Consider the following 18417-nt stretch of genomic DNA (forward strand, 5'->3'; position numbering starts at 1 on the left):
TCGTTACGCGCCATATTAGTTACGCGCCGTTGTAGTTGTGTCCCTGTGTCCCACCTGTGAATAGAGATAGATAAATATATATATATATATATATATATATATATATGTTTTTAACTACGTAAAACATGCGAATATACAACATTCTTCGTTGTCCCATTGTCTGTGCATATAAATAGATTGTCAGGTTTACTGACTCTTGAACATGCAACATATAATTGTCCATGGGAAAAACAATCCGTATTCAGATCTATACCTCATTATTCTAATGATGTGTCCCTTTGTCTCGGTCGTCATTTATATTCCCTGTGTCCCGGTCGCCATTTGTGTCCCAGTATCCCAGTTTGTAATTTCTCTTTGAGCGTCCCGGTCGTCATTATATTCCCTGTAACCTGGTGTCCCGGTCGTTATTTGTGTCCCGGTTTGTAATTTCTATTTGAACAATCCCTGTGTCCCGGTCGTCATTTATATATCCCGCCTGTGCCCCCGGCGTCCCCGTTGTAGTTGTGTCCCTATATCCCGGTGGTCATTAATATTCCCTGTGTCCCGGTCGTGATTTGTGTCAGGGTGTCCCAGTCTGTAATTTCTCTTTGAAGTTCCCTGTCGTCATTTATATTCCCTGAGTCCCGGTCGTCATTTGTTTCCCAGTGTCCCGGTATGTAATTTCATCAGTTGACAAACATGACGTCAGTCGACATACAATTCCATGACGCATACTGCTCAATCTTTATAATGACTTAAGTCGAAAAACATAACGTCAGTCGACACACAAACATGACGTCACTCGACACACACACACAGACAGACAACTTATTTCTATATATATAGTAGCTGTTGGGGTGGCGCTTCGCACCATCCGTTAGGGTTGGGTTTACGCGCCATATTAGTTACGTGCCATTGTAGTTGTGTCCCTGTGTACCACCTATGAATATAGATAGATTTATATATTTGTTTTCAACTACGTAAAACTTGCGAATATACAACATTCTTGGCTTTCCCATTGTCTGTGCATATACAAAGCCTTATGTACTAATAGTGACGTCATATTCAAACGCTCTTTTTACAAACAAACAAACATGCATACACACAACTCGTTCTTATATAGATAGATAGATAGATAGATACAATACAAATTAACTGCGTAATACTTGCGAATATACAACATTCTTCGCTGTCCAATTATCGCTGCATATAAATAGATTTTCAGGTTTACCGACCCTCGAACATGCAACGTACAATTGTCCATGGGAAAAACAATCAGTATTAAGATCTATACCATATTTTTCTAATGATTGACCTTGAGCATTGTTAATGGTGATTGCAAATGCTAATCGAATCGGGAATTACAATCTTTTAAATTGATAAGGCAGATCCGTTGGAATCATGGGAATACGAGGAATAAGAACAGCCTCACCCTCAAAAGGCCCTGTGCACTCATCCCAAATAATAAGTTTGCATTGCTGCAATACTTTACCCATCCCAGATGATTTGGAAATATTGCGCGTGAGAGTTTCTGTAGAATGCAAATTCAGAGGCAATTTCAAAGCGGAATGAGCAGTTCTTCCACCAGGCAGCAATTTTGGGGCTATTCCGGACGACGCAATTGCCAACGCTTTATCATTTTTTGATCGAAATGATGCCAGAATCAGTTTTATCACAAACATTTTACCAGTACCTCCTGGCGCATCCAAAAAGAAAATTTCTCCAACGTTGTTATCGACACAATGATACTGTAACTTTGTTCACGATCCTATTCTACACATGTCAAAACAGCAATTTTACAATTAGAAATTTCTCTTTCAACGGTCTTCTTACAATTAAAAATTTGTCTTTGAACGATATTCTTAAATACCTGTGTCCTGGTCGTCATTTATATTCCCTGTGTCCCGGTCGTCATTTGTGTCCCGGTATCCCAGTCTGTAATTTCTCTTTGAGTGTCCCGGTCGTTATTTATATTCCCTCTGTCCCGGTCGTCATTTGTGTCCCGGTCTGTAATTTCTCTTTGAGTGTTTTTTCTTTTTAGTATTTTTTAGTTTTTTACATTTTTTCTTTTTTCAGATTTCTTTTTCTTCTATGAAATACACTATGAAATACATATCGCCGAACCTTTGCTTTTTTAACTAAAATCTGGTAGGTATTGATGACCTTATCCAAGTCAAAATCCCAAACCCAATCATCATCGCTATCATTTTCAGTTTTGATATGTTTTGACTCTCGCTGTCCAGGTGGATCTTCATGTAACTGCGCGGTTTTGCGTTCTTTAGCCTCAAGCCTGTTTCCTTGCTGTTCTTTTGATTCTTGGGCACGCTTTCTTTTCTGACTTTCTCTATCAGCAGCAAGTTTTTTGGCATAGACTCTTTGAGCATCTTCATCGGCTTTTGCCATTGTAATTTCATCAGTCATTTTAAACTTAAACATTAATAGATTTCTACGTGAACATTTATGTCTTAAATATCTTTAATGACGTCACCGTCATAGCAAAAATGACGACATCTAACTGCATGACGTCAGTCGACACAGAAACATGACGTCACCTGACAGACAGACACACAGACAGACAACTTATTTTTATTTATATAGACTAGCTGTTGGGGTGGCGCTTCGCGCCACCCCAACACCTAGTTGGTGGGGGCGCTTCGCGCCCCCCCCCCCCCCAAGCCCCCCCGCGCGCGTAAGTCGTTACGCGCCATATTAGTTACGCGCCATTGTAGTTGTGTCCCTATGTCCCACCTGTGAATATATTATATATATATATATATATATATATATATATATATATATATATATATATATATATATATATATGTTTTTAACTACGTAAAACTTGCGAATATACAACATTCTTTGCTGTCCCATTGTCTGTGCATATAAATAGATTGTCAGGTTTACCGACTCTTGAACATGCAACATATAATGGTCCATGGGAAAACAATCCGTATTCAGATCTATACCTCATGATTCTAATGATTGCCCTTGAGCTTTGTTGATCTGATTGCTAATCGATGATTCCCTGTGTCGCCGTCGTCATTTATATATCCCCGTGTGCCTCCCGGTGTCCCGGTTGTCATTTATATTCCATATGTTCCGGTCGTCATTTATGTCCCGGTGTCCCAGTCTGTGAATTCTCTTTGAGGGTCCCGGGCGTCATTGATATTCCTTGTGTCCCAGTATCCCGGTCGTCATTCGTGTCCCAGTGTCCCAGTCTGTATATACATTCGTTTTTGAATTGGTCTTTTTTTAGGTTTTAGTTTTCTGCCTGTTTTTTAGTTTTTTTTAGTTATACCTCATGATTCTAATGATTGCCCTTGAGCTTTGTTGATGGTGGTTGCTAATCGAACATTCTCTGTGTCCCCATCGTCATTTATATATCCTCCTGTGGCCCCCGGCGTCCCCGTTGTAGTTGTGTCACTGTGTCCCGGTCGTCATTTATATTCCCTGTGTCCCGGTCGTCATTTGTATTCCAGTGTCCCAGTCTGTATATAAATTCGTTTTTGAAATGGTAAATGATGAAATAATTTTTTGTATTGTTTTTCTTTTTCCCCTTTTTTTCTTTTTAGTATTTTTTTTGGTTTTTACATTTTTTAGTTTTTTTAGTTTTTTTTTTCTTTTTTCTTTTTAGTTTTTTTTTATTTAAAATTTTTTTAGTTTTGTTTTTCTCCTTTATTTTTCATTGTTTCCTTTTTTTAGTTTTTTCATTTTTTAGTTTTTCAGTTTTTTAGCTTTTTTAGTTTTTTTATTAGTTTTTAGTTTGTTTTTTCTTTTTAGTTTTTTTGTAGTTTTTACATTTTTTTAGTTTTTTTTTTACTTATGTCCTGGTCGTCATTTATACTCCCTGTGTCCCGGTCGTCATTTGTGATGGTTTGTTGACGGTGTTTTGTTGATGGTGATTGCTAATTGAACATTCCTTGTGTCCCGGTCGCTTTCTCTTTGAGTGTCCCGGTCGTCATTTAAATTCCCTATGTGCCGGTGTCCTGGTCGTCATTTGTGTCCCAATGTAATTTCGTAATTTCGTCAGTCGAAAACATGACGTCAGCCGACACAGAAACATGACGTCACCTGATCCACAGACAGACAGACAGACAACTTATTTTTATATATATACTAGCTGTTGGGGTGGCGCTTCGCGCCCCCCAAGCCCCCCCGCGCGCGTAAGTCGTTACGCGCCATATTAGTTACGCGCCATTGTAGTTGTGTCCCTATGTCCCACCTGTGAATATAGATATATATATATATATATATATATATATATATATATATATATATATATATATATATATATATATATATATATATATGTTTTTAACTACGTAAAACTTGCGAATATACAACATTCTTTGCTGTCCCATTGTCTGTGCATATAAATAGATTGTTAGGTTTACCGACTCTTGAACATGCAACATATAATGGTCCATGGGAAAACAATCCGTATTAAGATCTATACCTCATGATTCTAATGATTGCCCTTGAGCTTTGTTGATGGTGATTGCTAATCGACCATTCCCTGAGTCGCCATCGTCATTTATATATCCCCCTGTGCACCCCGGCGTCCCCTTTGTAGTTATGTCCCTGTGTCCCGGTCGTCATTTATATTCCCTGTGTCCCGGTCGTCATTTGTGTCCCGGTGTTCCAGTCTGTGATTTCTCTTTGAGTGTCCCGGGCGTCATTTATATTCCTTGTGTCCCGGTGTCCCTGTCGTCATTTATATCCCCCTGTGCCCCCCGGCGTCCCCATTGTAGTTGTGTCCCTGTGTCCCGGTCGTCATTTATATTCCCTGTGTCCCGGTCGTCATTTGTATCCCGGTGTCCCGGTCTGTATATACATTCGTTTTTTAGTTTTGTTTTTCTCCTTTATTTTTTTCCTTTTTTCTTTTTTTTTCTTTTTTAGCTTATTTAGATTTTTAGATTTTTTAGTTTTTTTATTAGTTTTTAGTTTTTTTGTAGTTTTTACCATTTTTTTAGTTTTTTTTTTTACTTATGTCCTGGTCGTCATTTATACTCCCTGTGTCCCGGTCGTCAATCGTGTCTCGGTGCTTTGTTGATTGCTAATTTATATTATATTTATATTTATATTTTTTATATTTATTAATATTTTTTTAGTTTTCTTTTTCTCTTATTTTTCAGTTTTTTCTTTTTTTAGTTTTTTCTTTTTTAGTTTTTAGTTTTTTTTTTGTTTTTTACCTTTTTTTAGTTTTTTTAGTTTTTTTTAGTTTTTTAGCTTTTTTAGTTTTTTTATTAGTTTTTAGGTTTTTTTTTAGTTTTTGCCTTTTTTTAGTTTTTTCAGTTTTTTTTAGTTTTTAGTTTTTTACCTTTTTTAGTTTTTTTTAGTTTTTTTCTTTTTAGTTTTTTTGTAGTTTTTACCTTTTTTAGTTTTTTTTCTTCTTTTGTATTAGTGTGAAATAATTCAGACGTCATATGCGGACAAACACGACGTCACTCGACAGACAGACAGACAGACATAACCCACAAACAACTTATTTTTATATATATTTATTCATATTTTTTTAGTTTCCTTTTTCTCTTTTATTTTTCAATTTTTTCCTTTTTTTAGTTTTTTTCTTTTTTAGTTTTTAGTTTTTTTTAGTCTTTTACCTTTTTTAGTTTTTTTTAGTTTTTTTAGTTTTTTAGCTTTTTTAGTTTTTTTATTAGTTTTTATTTTTTTTGTAGTTTTTGCCTTTTTTTATTTTTTTCAGTTTTTTTTAGTTATTAGATTTTTACCTTTTTTTAGTTTTTTTTAGTTTTTTAGCTTTTTTAGTTTTTTTTTCTTTTTAGTTTTTTTTGTAGTTTTTACCTTTTTTAGTTTTTTTCTTCTTTTGTATTAGTGTGAAATAATTCAGACGTCATATACGGACAAACATGACGTCACCTGATCCATCCACAGATCCACACACAGACAACTTATTTTCATTTATACTCCCTGTGTCCCGGTCGTCAATCGTGTCTCGGTGCTTTGTTGATTGCTAATTTATATTATATTTATATTTATATTTTTTATATTTATTAATATTTTTTTAGTTTTCTTTTTCTCTTATTTTTCAGTTTTTTACCTTTTTTTAGTTTTTTTAGTTTTTTTAGTTTTTTAGCTTTTTTAGTTTTTTTATTAGTTTTTAGTTTTTTTTTTAGTTTTTGCCTTTTTTTAGTTTTTTCAGTTTTTTTTAGTTTTTAGTTTTTTACCTTTTTTAGTTTTTTTTAGTTTTTTTCTTTTTAGTTTTTTTTTGTATTTTTTTCCTTTTTTAGTTTTTTTCTTCTTTTGTATTAGTGTGAAATAATTCAGACGTCATATGCGGACAAACACGACGTCAGTCGACAGACAGACAGACATAACCCACAAACAACTTATTTTTATATATATTTATTCATATTTTTTTAGTTTTCTTTTTCTCTTTTATTTTTCAGTTTTTTCCTTTTTTTTAGTTTTTTTCTTTTTTAGTTTTTAGTTTTTTTTAGTTTTTTACCTTTTTTAGTTTTTTTTAGTTTTTTTAGTTTTTTAGCCTTTTTTAGTTTTTTTATTAGTTTTTATTTTTTTTGTAGTTTTTGCCTTTTTTTATTTTTTTCAGTTTTTTTTAGTTATTAGATTTTTACCTTTTTTTAGTTTTTTTAGTTTTTTAGCTTTTTTAGTTTTTTTTCTTTTTAGTTTTTTTGTAGTTTTTACCTTTTTTAGTTTTTTTTCTTCTTTTGTATTAGTGTGAAATAATTCAGACGTCATATGCGGACAAACATGACGTCACCTGATCCATCCACAGATCCATACACAGACAACTTATTTTTATATATATAGAATAGATATATAATCTATATATCTATCTATCTTATCTATCTATATATATAAAAATAAGTTGTCTGTCTGTCTATCTGTGGATCAGGTGACGTCATGTTTCTGTGTTGACTGACGTCATGAAATAAGTAAGAAAAGAAAGCGTTCTGAGGAATCACACGAACAGCAAGAAAACAGGCTTGCGGCTAAAAAACGCAAAACCGCGCAGTTAGATGAAAATCCACCTGGACAGCGAGAGTCAAAACATATCAAAACTGAAAATGATAGCGATGATGATTGGGTTTGGGATTTTGACTTGCATAAGGTCATCAATGCCTACCAGATTTAAGTTAAAAAATAAAGGTTCGTCAATATGTACTTCATAGTGACGCTGAAAAATAAAGAAGAAAAAGAAAACTGAAAAAAAGGTAAAAAACTAAAAAAAAAACTAAAAAGAAAAAACACTCAAAGAGAAATGACAGACCGGGACACAAATAACGACCAAGACAGAGGGAATATAAGTGACGACCGGGAACCTCAAAGAGAAATTACAGACTGGGACACCCGGACACAAATCACGACCGGGACACAGGGAATATAAATGACGACCGGGAGACAGGGACACAACTACAACGGGGACGCCGGGGGCACAGGCGGGATATATAAATGACGACCGGGACACAGGGATTGTTCGAATAGAAATTACGGACCGGGACACAAATGACGACCGGGACACAGGGAATATAAATGACGACCGGGACACTCAAAGAGAAATTACAAACTGGGACACCGGGACACAAATGACGACCGGGACACAGGGAATATAAATGACGACCGGGACACAGGGACACATCATTAGAATAATGAGGTATAGATTGTTTTTCCCATGGACAATTATATGTTGCATGTTCAAGAGTCAGTAAACCTGACAATCTATTTATATGCACAGACAATGGGACAACGAAAAATGTTGTATATTCGCATGTTTTACGTAGTTAAAACATATATTTACATCTATCTCTATTCACAGGTGGGACACAGGGACACAACTACAATGGCGCGTAACTAATATGGCGCGTAACGACTTACGCGCGCGGGGGGGGGCTTGGGGGGCGCGAAGTGCCCCACCAACTAGGTGTTGGGGTGGCGCGAAGCGCCACCCCAACAGCTAGTATATATATAAAAATAAGTTGTCTGTCTGTCTTTGGGTCAGGTGACGTCATGTTTCTGTGTCGGCTGACGTCATGAAATTAGTTGTCGTCTTTTTGCTATGACGGTGACGTCATTAATGGTATTTAAGACATGCGCTCACGGAAAAGTGTTTAATTGTAAAATGACTGAAGAACCTACAATGGCAACAGCCGAGGAAGCTGCTCAAGGAGTCTATGCCAAAAAACTTGCTGCTGGTAGAGAAAGTAAGAAAAGAAAGCGTAACGAGGAATCACAAGAACAGCAAGAAAACAGGCTTGCAGCTGATAGAGAAAGTAAGAAAAGAAAGCGTGCCGAGGAATCACAAGAACAGCAAGAAAACAGGCTTGCGGCTAAAGAACGCAAAACCGCGCAGTTAGATGAAAATCCGCCTGGAAAGCGAGAGTCAAAGCATATCAAAGACCGACACAGAGGGAACATAAATGACGACCAGGAACCTCAAAGATAAAATTACAGACTGGGACAACCGGACACAAATCACGACCGGGAACATAAATGACGACCGGGACGCAGGGACACAACTACAACAGGGACGCCGGGGGCACAGGCGGGATATATAATTGACGACTGAGACACAGGGATTGTTTGAATAGAAATTACAGACCGGGACACAAATGACGACCGGGACACTGGGACACAGGGAATATAAATGACGACCGGGACACTCAAAGAGAAAATACAAACTGGGACACCAGGACACAAATGACGACCGGGACACAGGGAATAGAAATGCTATTTATATGCACAGACAATGGGACAGCGAAGAATGTTGTATATTCACATGTTTTACGTAGTTAAAAAAATATATTTATATCTATCTCTATTCACAGGTGGGACACAGGGACACAGCTACAATGGCGCGTAACTAATATGGCGCGTAACGACTTACGCGCGCGGGGGGCTTGGGGGGGGCGCGAAGCGCCCCACCAACTAGGTGTTGGGGTTGCGCGAAGCGCCACCCCAGCAGCTAGTATATATATAGATAGATAAGTTGTCTGTGTGTCTGTCGAGTGACGTCATGTCATCAGGTCGTTTTATCGTCATGAAGTTAGTTGTTGTCATGTTTGTTGTGACGATGACGGCATTAAAGGTATTTAAGACATTCGTTCACGGAAAAATGTGTAATTGTAAAATAACTGAAGAACCTACAATGGCAACAGCCCAGGAAGCTGCTCAAAGAGTCTATGCCAAAAAACTTGCTGCTGTTAGAGAAAGTAAGAAAAGAAAGCGTGCCAAGGAATCACAAGAACAGCAAGAAAACAGGCTTGCGGCTGATAGAGAAAGTAAGAACAGAAAGCGTGCCGAGGAACTACCAGAGCAAAGCGAAACCAGACTTGCAGCTAAAAGAGAAAGTGACAAAAGGAGGCTTGCCGAGGAATCACAAGAACAGCAAGAAAACAGGCTTGCGGCTGATAGAGAAAGTAAGAAAAGAAAGCGTGCCGAGGAATCACAACAACAGCGTTAAATTAGGCTTGTGTCTCAAAGAGAAATCCCCAAAAGAAAGCGTGCCGAGAAATCACAAGAGAAACCTGGGTCAGTGCGATGCTGGATGCACTCAGTTTAATGGCAAAAATGAGGATTGCCACACGCACATATACTAATCTGGCTACATTATAAAATTACTTCTAACGAAATTGATGATGTGATTTCTGCTGAAATACCCGATGAAAATGTCGATAAGGGGTTATATAATATTGCTGTAAGAAATATGATACATGGACCTTGCCGTGCACTGAACGAAAATTCACCATGCATGGCCAAAGGAAGGTGCACAAAGCAATATCCTCGACTTTTAGTACCCAACACGATTACTGGCAATGATTTTTACCCACAATATAGAAGAAGATCTACTGAAGATGGCGGTAAAACAGCAATAATAAAGAACAGTAACGGTACCACCAGCGAACTAGATAACCAGTGGGTTGTTCCATATTCCCCATTATTATCAAAAACATTGAATGCACACTTAAACGTTGAATACTGTAACTCTGTAAAGGCAATCAAATACATATGTAAATACGTCATCAAAGGCAGTGACATGGCAGTTTTTGGCTTGCAGTCCGAAATCAAAGATATTGACGAATTCGTACAATATCAGGCTGGAAGATACATAAGCAGCAATGAAGCTGTTTGGCAAATTCTTTCATTTCCGATAAATGAACGAAGTCTAGCTGTTGTTCACTTAGCGGTATATTTACAGAATAGTCAACGTGTTTATTTTTCGGAATCTATCGTGCAACAAAGAGCCCTGAATCCCCCAGATACAAAGTTAACTGCTTTCTTTTCGCTATGCAAAAATGATTCTTTTGCAAAAAAACTGTTGTATGCTGAAGTGCCTTCGTGTTACACGTGGAATACTAAAAATTAAGTATTTGATCGTCAAAAACAGGGTAAGTCAGTCGACGGCCAACCTACCATCTTCAAAGATACCACGATAGGAAGACTCTACACCGTTCACCCCAATCAACATGAATGCTTCTTTCTACGCCTGATTTTGGTGAATGTACCCGGTCCGACGTCCTTTGAGTATTTGAGAACTGTAAACGGTACTATACATGACACTTACCGTAGTGCATGCCAAGCTCTGAATTTATTGGAGAATGACCAACACTGGGATAACTGCATCAATGACGCGTGCGAAACGTCAACTCCAAGTCAAATTCGTGCATTGTTTTGAATCATTCTAACAACTTGCTCTTTTTCAGCTCCTACAGAGGTATGGGGAAAATATAAATCGAAAATATCCAAAGATATACTCCATCGAAAACGGTTAGAGACGTCAGATATGACTTTTGATTTTACATCAAAAAATAACTACACTTTAGTTATTATAGAAGATTTGTGCGTATGTATGGCAAACAAACCTCTTCCGGATTTGGGAATGCCTTCACCTAATCGTACCGCTGCTGTTTCGACCTGTGTAGAATTGGATCGTGAACAAAGTTACACTACGAGTGATCTATTGTCGTATGTACAAAATAACATTTCCAAGTTAACGTCGGAACAAAAAGACATTTATAAAACCTTAATGCATTGTGTCGATAACAGCGTTGCAGAAATTTTCTTTTTGAATGCGCCGAAAGGTACTGGTAAAACGTTTGTGATAAAACTGATTCTAGCATTGCGGGAGATTTCAGACAAACATTACCTATAATACCTAGATCAACCCCTGCAGACGAAATGAATGCTTGTTTGAAAAATTCTAATTTATGGGCACACGTAAAAACATTAAAATTAACTACAAATATGCGTGTCCGATTGCAAAACGATAACTCTGGTCAAACATTTTCAGATCAATTGCCGGCAATTGGAAACAGAAAGCTCCCAGTAGACTCAACTTCAGGACGTATACAACTACCTGCTGAATTCCTTAATTTAGTGACGTCCAAAAATGAATTGATTGAAAAAGTATTTCCGAATATTCTAAACAATTATAAAAATAATAAATGGCTAAGTGAAAGAGCGTCTCTTGCACCCAAAAATATGGACGTCCACGAAATCAACAATATTTTTTTAACCAAGATTTGAGACCAGGTAGTCCTTTACAAGTCAGTCGACACAGTTTTGGAACCAAATGAGGCAGATAATTATCCATCTGAATTTTTAAATTCCGTGGATCTTTCAGGGTTTCCACCACACGTGCTACAACTAAAAATAACCGTACCAATAATACTGTTAAGAAATATCAACCCACCAAAGCTTTGCAATGGCAAGCGACTCTCCGTAAAAAAAAACAATTGAAAACGTAATAGAGGCCACAATCTTTACAGGGCCTTTTGAGGGTGAGGCTATTCTTATTCCTCGCATTCCCATGATTCCAACGGATCTGCCTTTTCAATTTAAAAGATTGCAATTCCTAATTCGATTAGCATTTGCAATCACCATCAACAAAGCTCCAGGACAATCATTAGAAAAAAGTGGTATAGATCTTAATACTGGTTGTTTTTCCCATGGACAATTGCAAGTTGTATGTTCGAGGGTCGGTAAACCTGACAATCTGTTTGTATGAAGCGACAATTGGACAGCGAAGAATTTTGTATATTCGCAAATTTTACGCAGTTAATTTGTATTGTATCTATCTGTCAATCTATCTATATAAAAACGAGTTGTGTGTATGCATGTTTGTTTGTTTTTAAAAAGAGCGTTTGCATATGACGTCATTATAAGTACATAAGGCTTTGTATATGCACAGACAATGGGAAAGCCAAGAATGTTGTATATTCGCAAGTTTTACGTAGTTCAAAACACATATATAAATCTATCAATATTCATAGGTGGTACACAGGGACACAACTACAATGGCGCGTAACTAATAGGGCACGTAACGACTAACGCACGCGGGGGGGGGGGGCTTGGGGGGCGCGAATCGCCCCCACCTAAAAGGTGTTAGGGTGGTGCGAAGAGCCGCCCCAACAGCTAGTATTCTATAAGAGCTCCAAGTGAAAAAAGGACTTCAAATAGCTGTAAAAAAAATGAAAAAAAAATAGATTGACATACTCCACCAAAGACCTATTCTAAGCAAAAGCTGTTTTTAGAGTAGTGTCAGTTTCTTCCAAAAATTATAGAAACCTTATAAATATACTTTTTATAAGGTAATGTTATCTTTATTCTAAGAAAAAAGTTCCATAAATAATACCTGAAGTACACATATCTTCACCAATTTTGCATGTCGTTTTCCACCAATTTTGTTCATGGATATTTGTCACACTCATGTCATGATTTTGAGTAGACACATATTCTGGTTCATGAAAGCCACTATCCAATGCTTTTTTAACTAGTTCAGGAACAGGATCTTAAAAAAATTGGTTACAGAAAAAGAGAAAAAACATATATTTAGTTGACAGTTACAACGTGTTTCCTGGAAAATTCTTTTAAAAGATTAGTTGTTCCGAAGGGGGTTAGAAGAGAAAAAAAATAACATCTAGTTACAGACCAGAATTACACGGTATTATTTATATGATGTAATAAAATCAAGTTTGTGGACTCTGACGAAAAAGTTGAGAGCCATGGCTAATTGAAAAAAAAAGCCAAGACAGATAGACTGAGTGAGAGGTAAATCTGCTATAAGCCTTTTTCATAATTGTATATAAAGGATTTAATTTCATTATTTGTTAGATAGTCTATCATCCATTCATCCTAGAGCAGAGCTAAGGTTGTTATGTATGGAGTAAGGGTAGTTCAAATAGTACGGGTAATGTATGGACTAAGGGTAATTTGACAAGGGAATCTTCAAAAAGTGGTAAAAGGAAAAGAGAAAAAAATATACTTAGACGAGACAATTAAATAGTTCCCTGAAAGATACATAAACTGATGAGTAGTTTCAGTAGGGAATTAAATAAAAAAAACTAGTTTTTTAACTAAAAGTAAGGAGTGACATTAAAACTCAAAACGAACAGAAATTACTCCGAATATGAAATGGGTTTTCCCCTCCGCAATCCCTCGCTCTTTACACTAAAGTTTTTAATTGTTTTCAAAATTAGAATTGTGGCAAAGAGTCAAATTTTAGCGAGTCAAATCAAAAGAGCAAGGGATTGCGGAGGGGAAAACCCATTTCATATACGGAGTAATTTCTGTTCGTTTTAAGTTTTAATGTTGCTCCTTACTTTCAGTTAAGAAAACCTAGATTTTTAATTTAATTTCTGAACGTTTTTGAATTAATGCAGGTTTGATTTCGGCTCTCCGCACATAAATTATTAAAATGAAATTTGCATGCTAATTCTTATTTTGGCTAAATGGCTTTCTCTTAATTTTGATAAGACGATTTTGAGAAATAAGGGGTGGGGAAGGAAGCGTATTTGCCCTACAATTTTTCGGTTACTCAAAAAGGCAACTATAACTTTCAATTTTTGACGAACGTTTTTATTAGTAAAAAATATACGTAACTTAAGAATTAACTTTCTTAACAAACTTTTATATTCTTATATTTTTGTTATGTATATGAGGGGGTTTGTCCCGTCATTAATACCTCGCTCTTTTTAACTGAAATCGTAAATTTTGTCCCAATTTTATAAGAATGACCCCTGATTCTGAAAGGCCGCAGAATAAGCAGTTGAAATTACTAAAAATACTTTAGTATAAAGAGCGATGTATTTATCTCCTCCTAAATACCTCAATCTTTATGCTATAAAGTATTTTTAGAACCCCTCATATGCTTAATAATCTCTGTTCATTTTGAGTTTTATTGCTACTCATTACTTTCAATTGAAAAAACTTTTTCATGTTTATTTTTTCATTGTATTTTTTATAGTAATGCTATAAAAAAATATTTTTATAGTAATGCTATAGAAAATCCTGCACCCTTTTCACTGAGACATAGTTATTATGGTTTTCGACTATGCAGAACAAAATGGCCGTCTTAAAATTTTGATCCGTTGACTTAGAGAAAAAATGAGCTTGGGAGGGGGCCTAGGTTCCCTCAAAATTTTTCGGTCACTTAAAAAGGGCACTAGAACTTTTCATTTCCATTAGAATGAGCCCTCTTGCGATATTGTAGGACCACTTGGTCGATACGATGACCCCTGGGAAAAAGAAAAAACAAAAGACAAAAAGAAAAAAACACAGCCAAAAAATACGAAATTCCACATTTTTGTAGATAGGAGCTTGAAAATTTTGCTAAAGGGTTCTTTAATACGTTGAATATGATGGTGTGATTTTCGTTAAGATTCTGTGACTTTTAGGGGATGTTTCCCCCTATTTTCCAAAATAAGGCAAATTTTCTCAGGCTCTTAACTTTTGATGACAAAGGCTAAACTTGAAGAAACTTATATATTTAAAATTAGCATGAAAATCAATTCTTTTGATGTATCTTTTAGCATCGAAATTCCGATTTTTAGAGTTTCGTTTACTATTGAGCCGGGTCGCTCCTTACTACAGTTCGTTACCACGAACTGTTTGAAAAAAAGAAAATAGTATTTGACTTCACTTATTGAGTCTCTTGATGAATTTTTCTCTGATAAGATATCTTTTTCCTTTAAACGAGTAGCAATAGCGTATGCATTCATGCATTTATCTCAAAAACAGCTACATTTTTTTTGGGAAAATTTGCAGTCTGCAATTTTCTGGCAAAAAAGGATCTATATAGGTAATGAGTTCGAGGAAAATCGTTAAGAACCTTAATTTTAACAAAAAATATGAGGAATCGTATTGTTTTTAGTATATATGACGTAAGCAACTTTACCAAAGGAACATGCTAAATATAAAACACTAACTGCAATGAGCATATTTACAGAATATTTGTAAGCACTCTCATAATGGCTAGAAATCAAATGAATAGCCTAAATCTTTATGGTCATTTTTCATTTCTTTTTTAAAGATTTGATAGAGTCCACTTAATATATAATGCATGAGCTTTTTTGACTTGTTGCCGTAAATAGTTCAAATGATTTTAAGCGTTTAAATTTAAACAGAGGGGATGACTTGAGATTTTGTGACTTATTTTTCGATTAAAAATGGTCTTCAATTTTAATAGATCTCGTTGGTCCATATGACTATAAAGAGAGTGATATATCCACTGTGTATTATAGACATTCGTTCGTCGTTCTGAATTTAGTGGTTCCGAGGGGGATAGAAGAGAAAAAACATCTATTTACAGACCAGAATTACCCGGTATTTTTTTTTTTTTTATATATGATGAAATAAAATCAAGTTTGTGGACCAAAAGCTGTTTTGAGTGTAATGTCACTTTCCTCCAAAAAATACGGAAACCTGATAAATATACTTTTCATTAGGTAAGATATGGTAATGTTAGCTTTATTCCTAAAAAGAAAAAAGAGGTTCATAAATAATACCTGAAGTAACCAATTTTTTTCATTTATATTTGTGATACTCATGTCATGATTTTGAGTAGACACATATTCTGGTTCATGGAAGCCACTATTCAACGCCTTTTTTAACAAGTTCAGCAGCGGGATCTTAAAAAAAAGTGGTTAAAAGAAAAGAGAGAAAATATGTATTTAGATGAGACAGTTAAAACGTGTTCCTTGGAAGATTCTTTTAAAAGATTAATGGTTCCGAAGGGGGATAGAAGAGAGAGAAAAAAAAATAACATCTTGTTACAGACCAGAATTACGCGGGATTTTTTTTAATATGATGAAATAAATCAGGCTTATGGACTGTGACAAAAAAGTTGAGTACCGTAGCTAATTGAAGAAAAAAAGCCAAGACAGATAGACTGAGTGATAGGTAAATCTGGCATAAGCTTTTTTCAGAATTGTATAAAAAGGATTGAATTTCAATAGTTGTTAGATAGTCTATCATCCTTTCATCCTAGAGCAGAACTAAGGTTGTTATGCATGGAGTAAGGGTAATTGAAACAGTACGGGTAATTATGGACTAAGGGTAATTCAACAACAGAATATTAAAAAAAGTGGAAAGAGAAAAAATATACTTAGATGAGACAGTTAACTAGTTCCATGGAAGATAATTTTACTGATGAGTGGTTTCAGCTGGGAAAAAAAAGAGAAAAAAAAGAAAATAGCATCTAGTCATGGGTAACGCAATAGAACTGCCTAAGTAAAAAGCGATGTTGGCACATTGTATTTTTTTTTTGGTTTTGGTTTAGACCAGGGCACTTGGTATCAAAGGAGTTGTCGTGGAAACTTCGTAAAGGGCTCATTCGATAGTAAACTCAAAGGGCTTGTGCCATTTCAAATAGTCAAAAGTGATTGATGGGCAACTACCCTTTCTCCCACGCCTGCGGTTTGCCCAAACACATTCAATCAACATTTTTAGATAGCCACTTTGTTCAACATAGTTGAAAAATTCAGAAACAAAGTGTTTTGAGATAAAAAACCTCTCAGCCCTCAGGGCAAGGGTTGTAAATCATGCCCTTGGGGTATCTTAGGTTTATACAGAAGAGGCTGATCGTATAGACTTCAGAGGAAGATTGTTGAATTGCTAATCAGAAGTTGTAGCGCCTCGTTTGAGATACAGAGTTGTTGGAGGCTCAATATCCCCGGCCCCAAAACCCTGTATTTTCCCAAAATGCATCTGACAGAAATATTGAGATGACCAGCAGTTGTCGTAGAAACATCGAAAAGAGGTCATTCGATTGAAAATTTTAAGAATTAGTGTACTTTTTACTAGTCAAAGTGATTGGAGGGAAACTAGCCCCCCTCCTATACCCATTATTTCCCCAAGCACATCCAATCAAAATTTTTAGATAGCAATTTTATTCAACGTAATTGAAAGGTCAGGCAATTGTATCTTTGAAGATGACTTCCCCCCTCCCCACAGCCCCCAGGGCAATGGTTATAAGTTTTGCTTTAGGGGCATTTCAGGTATATATAGAAAGGGCATAAAAATCCCTGAATTGGCTCATTTTATTGAAATCAGATGTTCTAATACCCATTTAAAGATTCAGAGTGATCAAAGGATGGGCACCCCCCCCCTCACACCTCTTTTTTTCCCGAATTGCATATGACAGAAATTTTGAGATGGCCATTTGTTGCTGTAAAAACTTCCAAGAAGCTCATTCAATTGGAAATTGAAAGGACTAGTGCCCTTTTTAATAGTCAAAAGTGATTGAAGGGCAAATAACCCCCCTCCTACACCCACTATTTCCTTAAACCCATCCAATCAAAATTTTTAGATAGTGATTTTGTTCAACGTAATTTAATTGTCTGGAAATTATGTCTATAAAGATGTAACACCTTCGGAGCCTTCAGGCCAAGGGTTGTAATTAATGCCTTAGGGGCATATAAGGTATATAGAAAGGATAATCGTATAGATTCGGATGGACCTCAGTGGATTGGAAATCAGAAGCTCTAGTGCCCTTTTTAAGATTAAAAATGATCAGAGAGTAGTTATCCCACCTCACACCTCGTATTTTCTCAAAATGTATCTGAAAAGTTTTGAGATGGCCATTTGTTGAAATGGCCAAGAAACTTCGAAAACAGCTCATTCGCTTGAAGTTGAAAGAGCCAGTGCCCCTTTTATTGGTTGAAACTGATTGACGTCAGTCGGCAAACAACTTCATGACGTCATAATACTCAATCCTTATAATGACGTCAGTCGACAAACACAGTCGACAGTCGACAAACATGACGTCAGTACACCAAAAATTTATTTTTATATATATAGATAGATAGTGTAACAGACGGACATACAACTTATTTTAATATATATAGAAGATAATATCTCAAGGTATAAACTGATCACCGACCATAACGATTGCCACTTCGTCGATAGTTGGAGCATTGTTTCTACGCACATGTTAGCCAGTAAGCGTTTCGTCAGCGGAAATAACAATTTTATGCGTGTCAGTAGGCATCAAATCAATTCCTGCTTTGAACGGATGCACTAAATCATTATTTTCGTGGAACAGATGTTGCAATTGGGAACGATAGTCCTTTCAACGTCGGGAGAAATTTTGCAACGTGCATTCAATTTAGAATTTCTATCACTGATGAAGTACAGTTGTAAAAATTTATGATTCTCACCTGAGAATGGTAGAAGGGACCC

The 18417-nt window shown here is 36.0% G+C and overlaps 2 protein-coding genes across 11 annotated transcripts in view; one reads left to right on the forward strand and one right to left on the reverse strand.

Annotated features, from left to right (window-relative positions):
• Positions 1-12773, reverse strand: part of LOC136031431 (uncharacterized) — a 74463-nt gene extending 61690 nt beyond the window's left edge. For all 6 annotated transcript variants that reach the window (XM_065711004.1, XM_065711000.1, XM_065711005.1 and 3 more), the window contains exon 1: positions 12593-12773. In XM_065711004.1, coding sequence (XP_065567076.1) covers positions 12593-12668 — 76 coding nt within the window. In that variant the 5' untranslated portion in view covers positions 12669-12773. The remainder of the gene's footprint in view (positions 1-12592) is intronic.
• LOC136031433 (uncharacterized) overlaps positions 1-18417 on the forward strand; it is a 509032-nt gene that overhangs the window by 281261 nt on the left and 209354 nt on the right. The gene's annotated exons all lie outside the window — the stretch shown is intronic.

The sequence above is a fragment of the Artemia franciscana genome, chromosome 9, assembly GCF_032884065.1.
Source record: "Artemia franciscana chromosome 9, ASM3288406v1, whole genome shotgun sequence".
Classification (NCBI taxonomy): Eukaryota; Metazoa; Arthropoda; class Branchiopoda; order Anostraca; family Artemiidae; genus Artemia; species Artemia franciscana.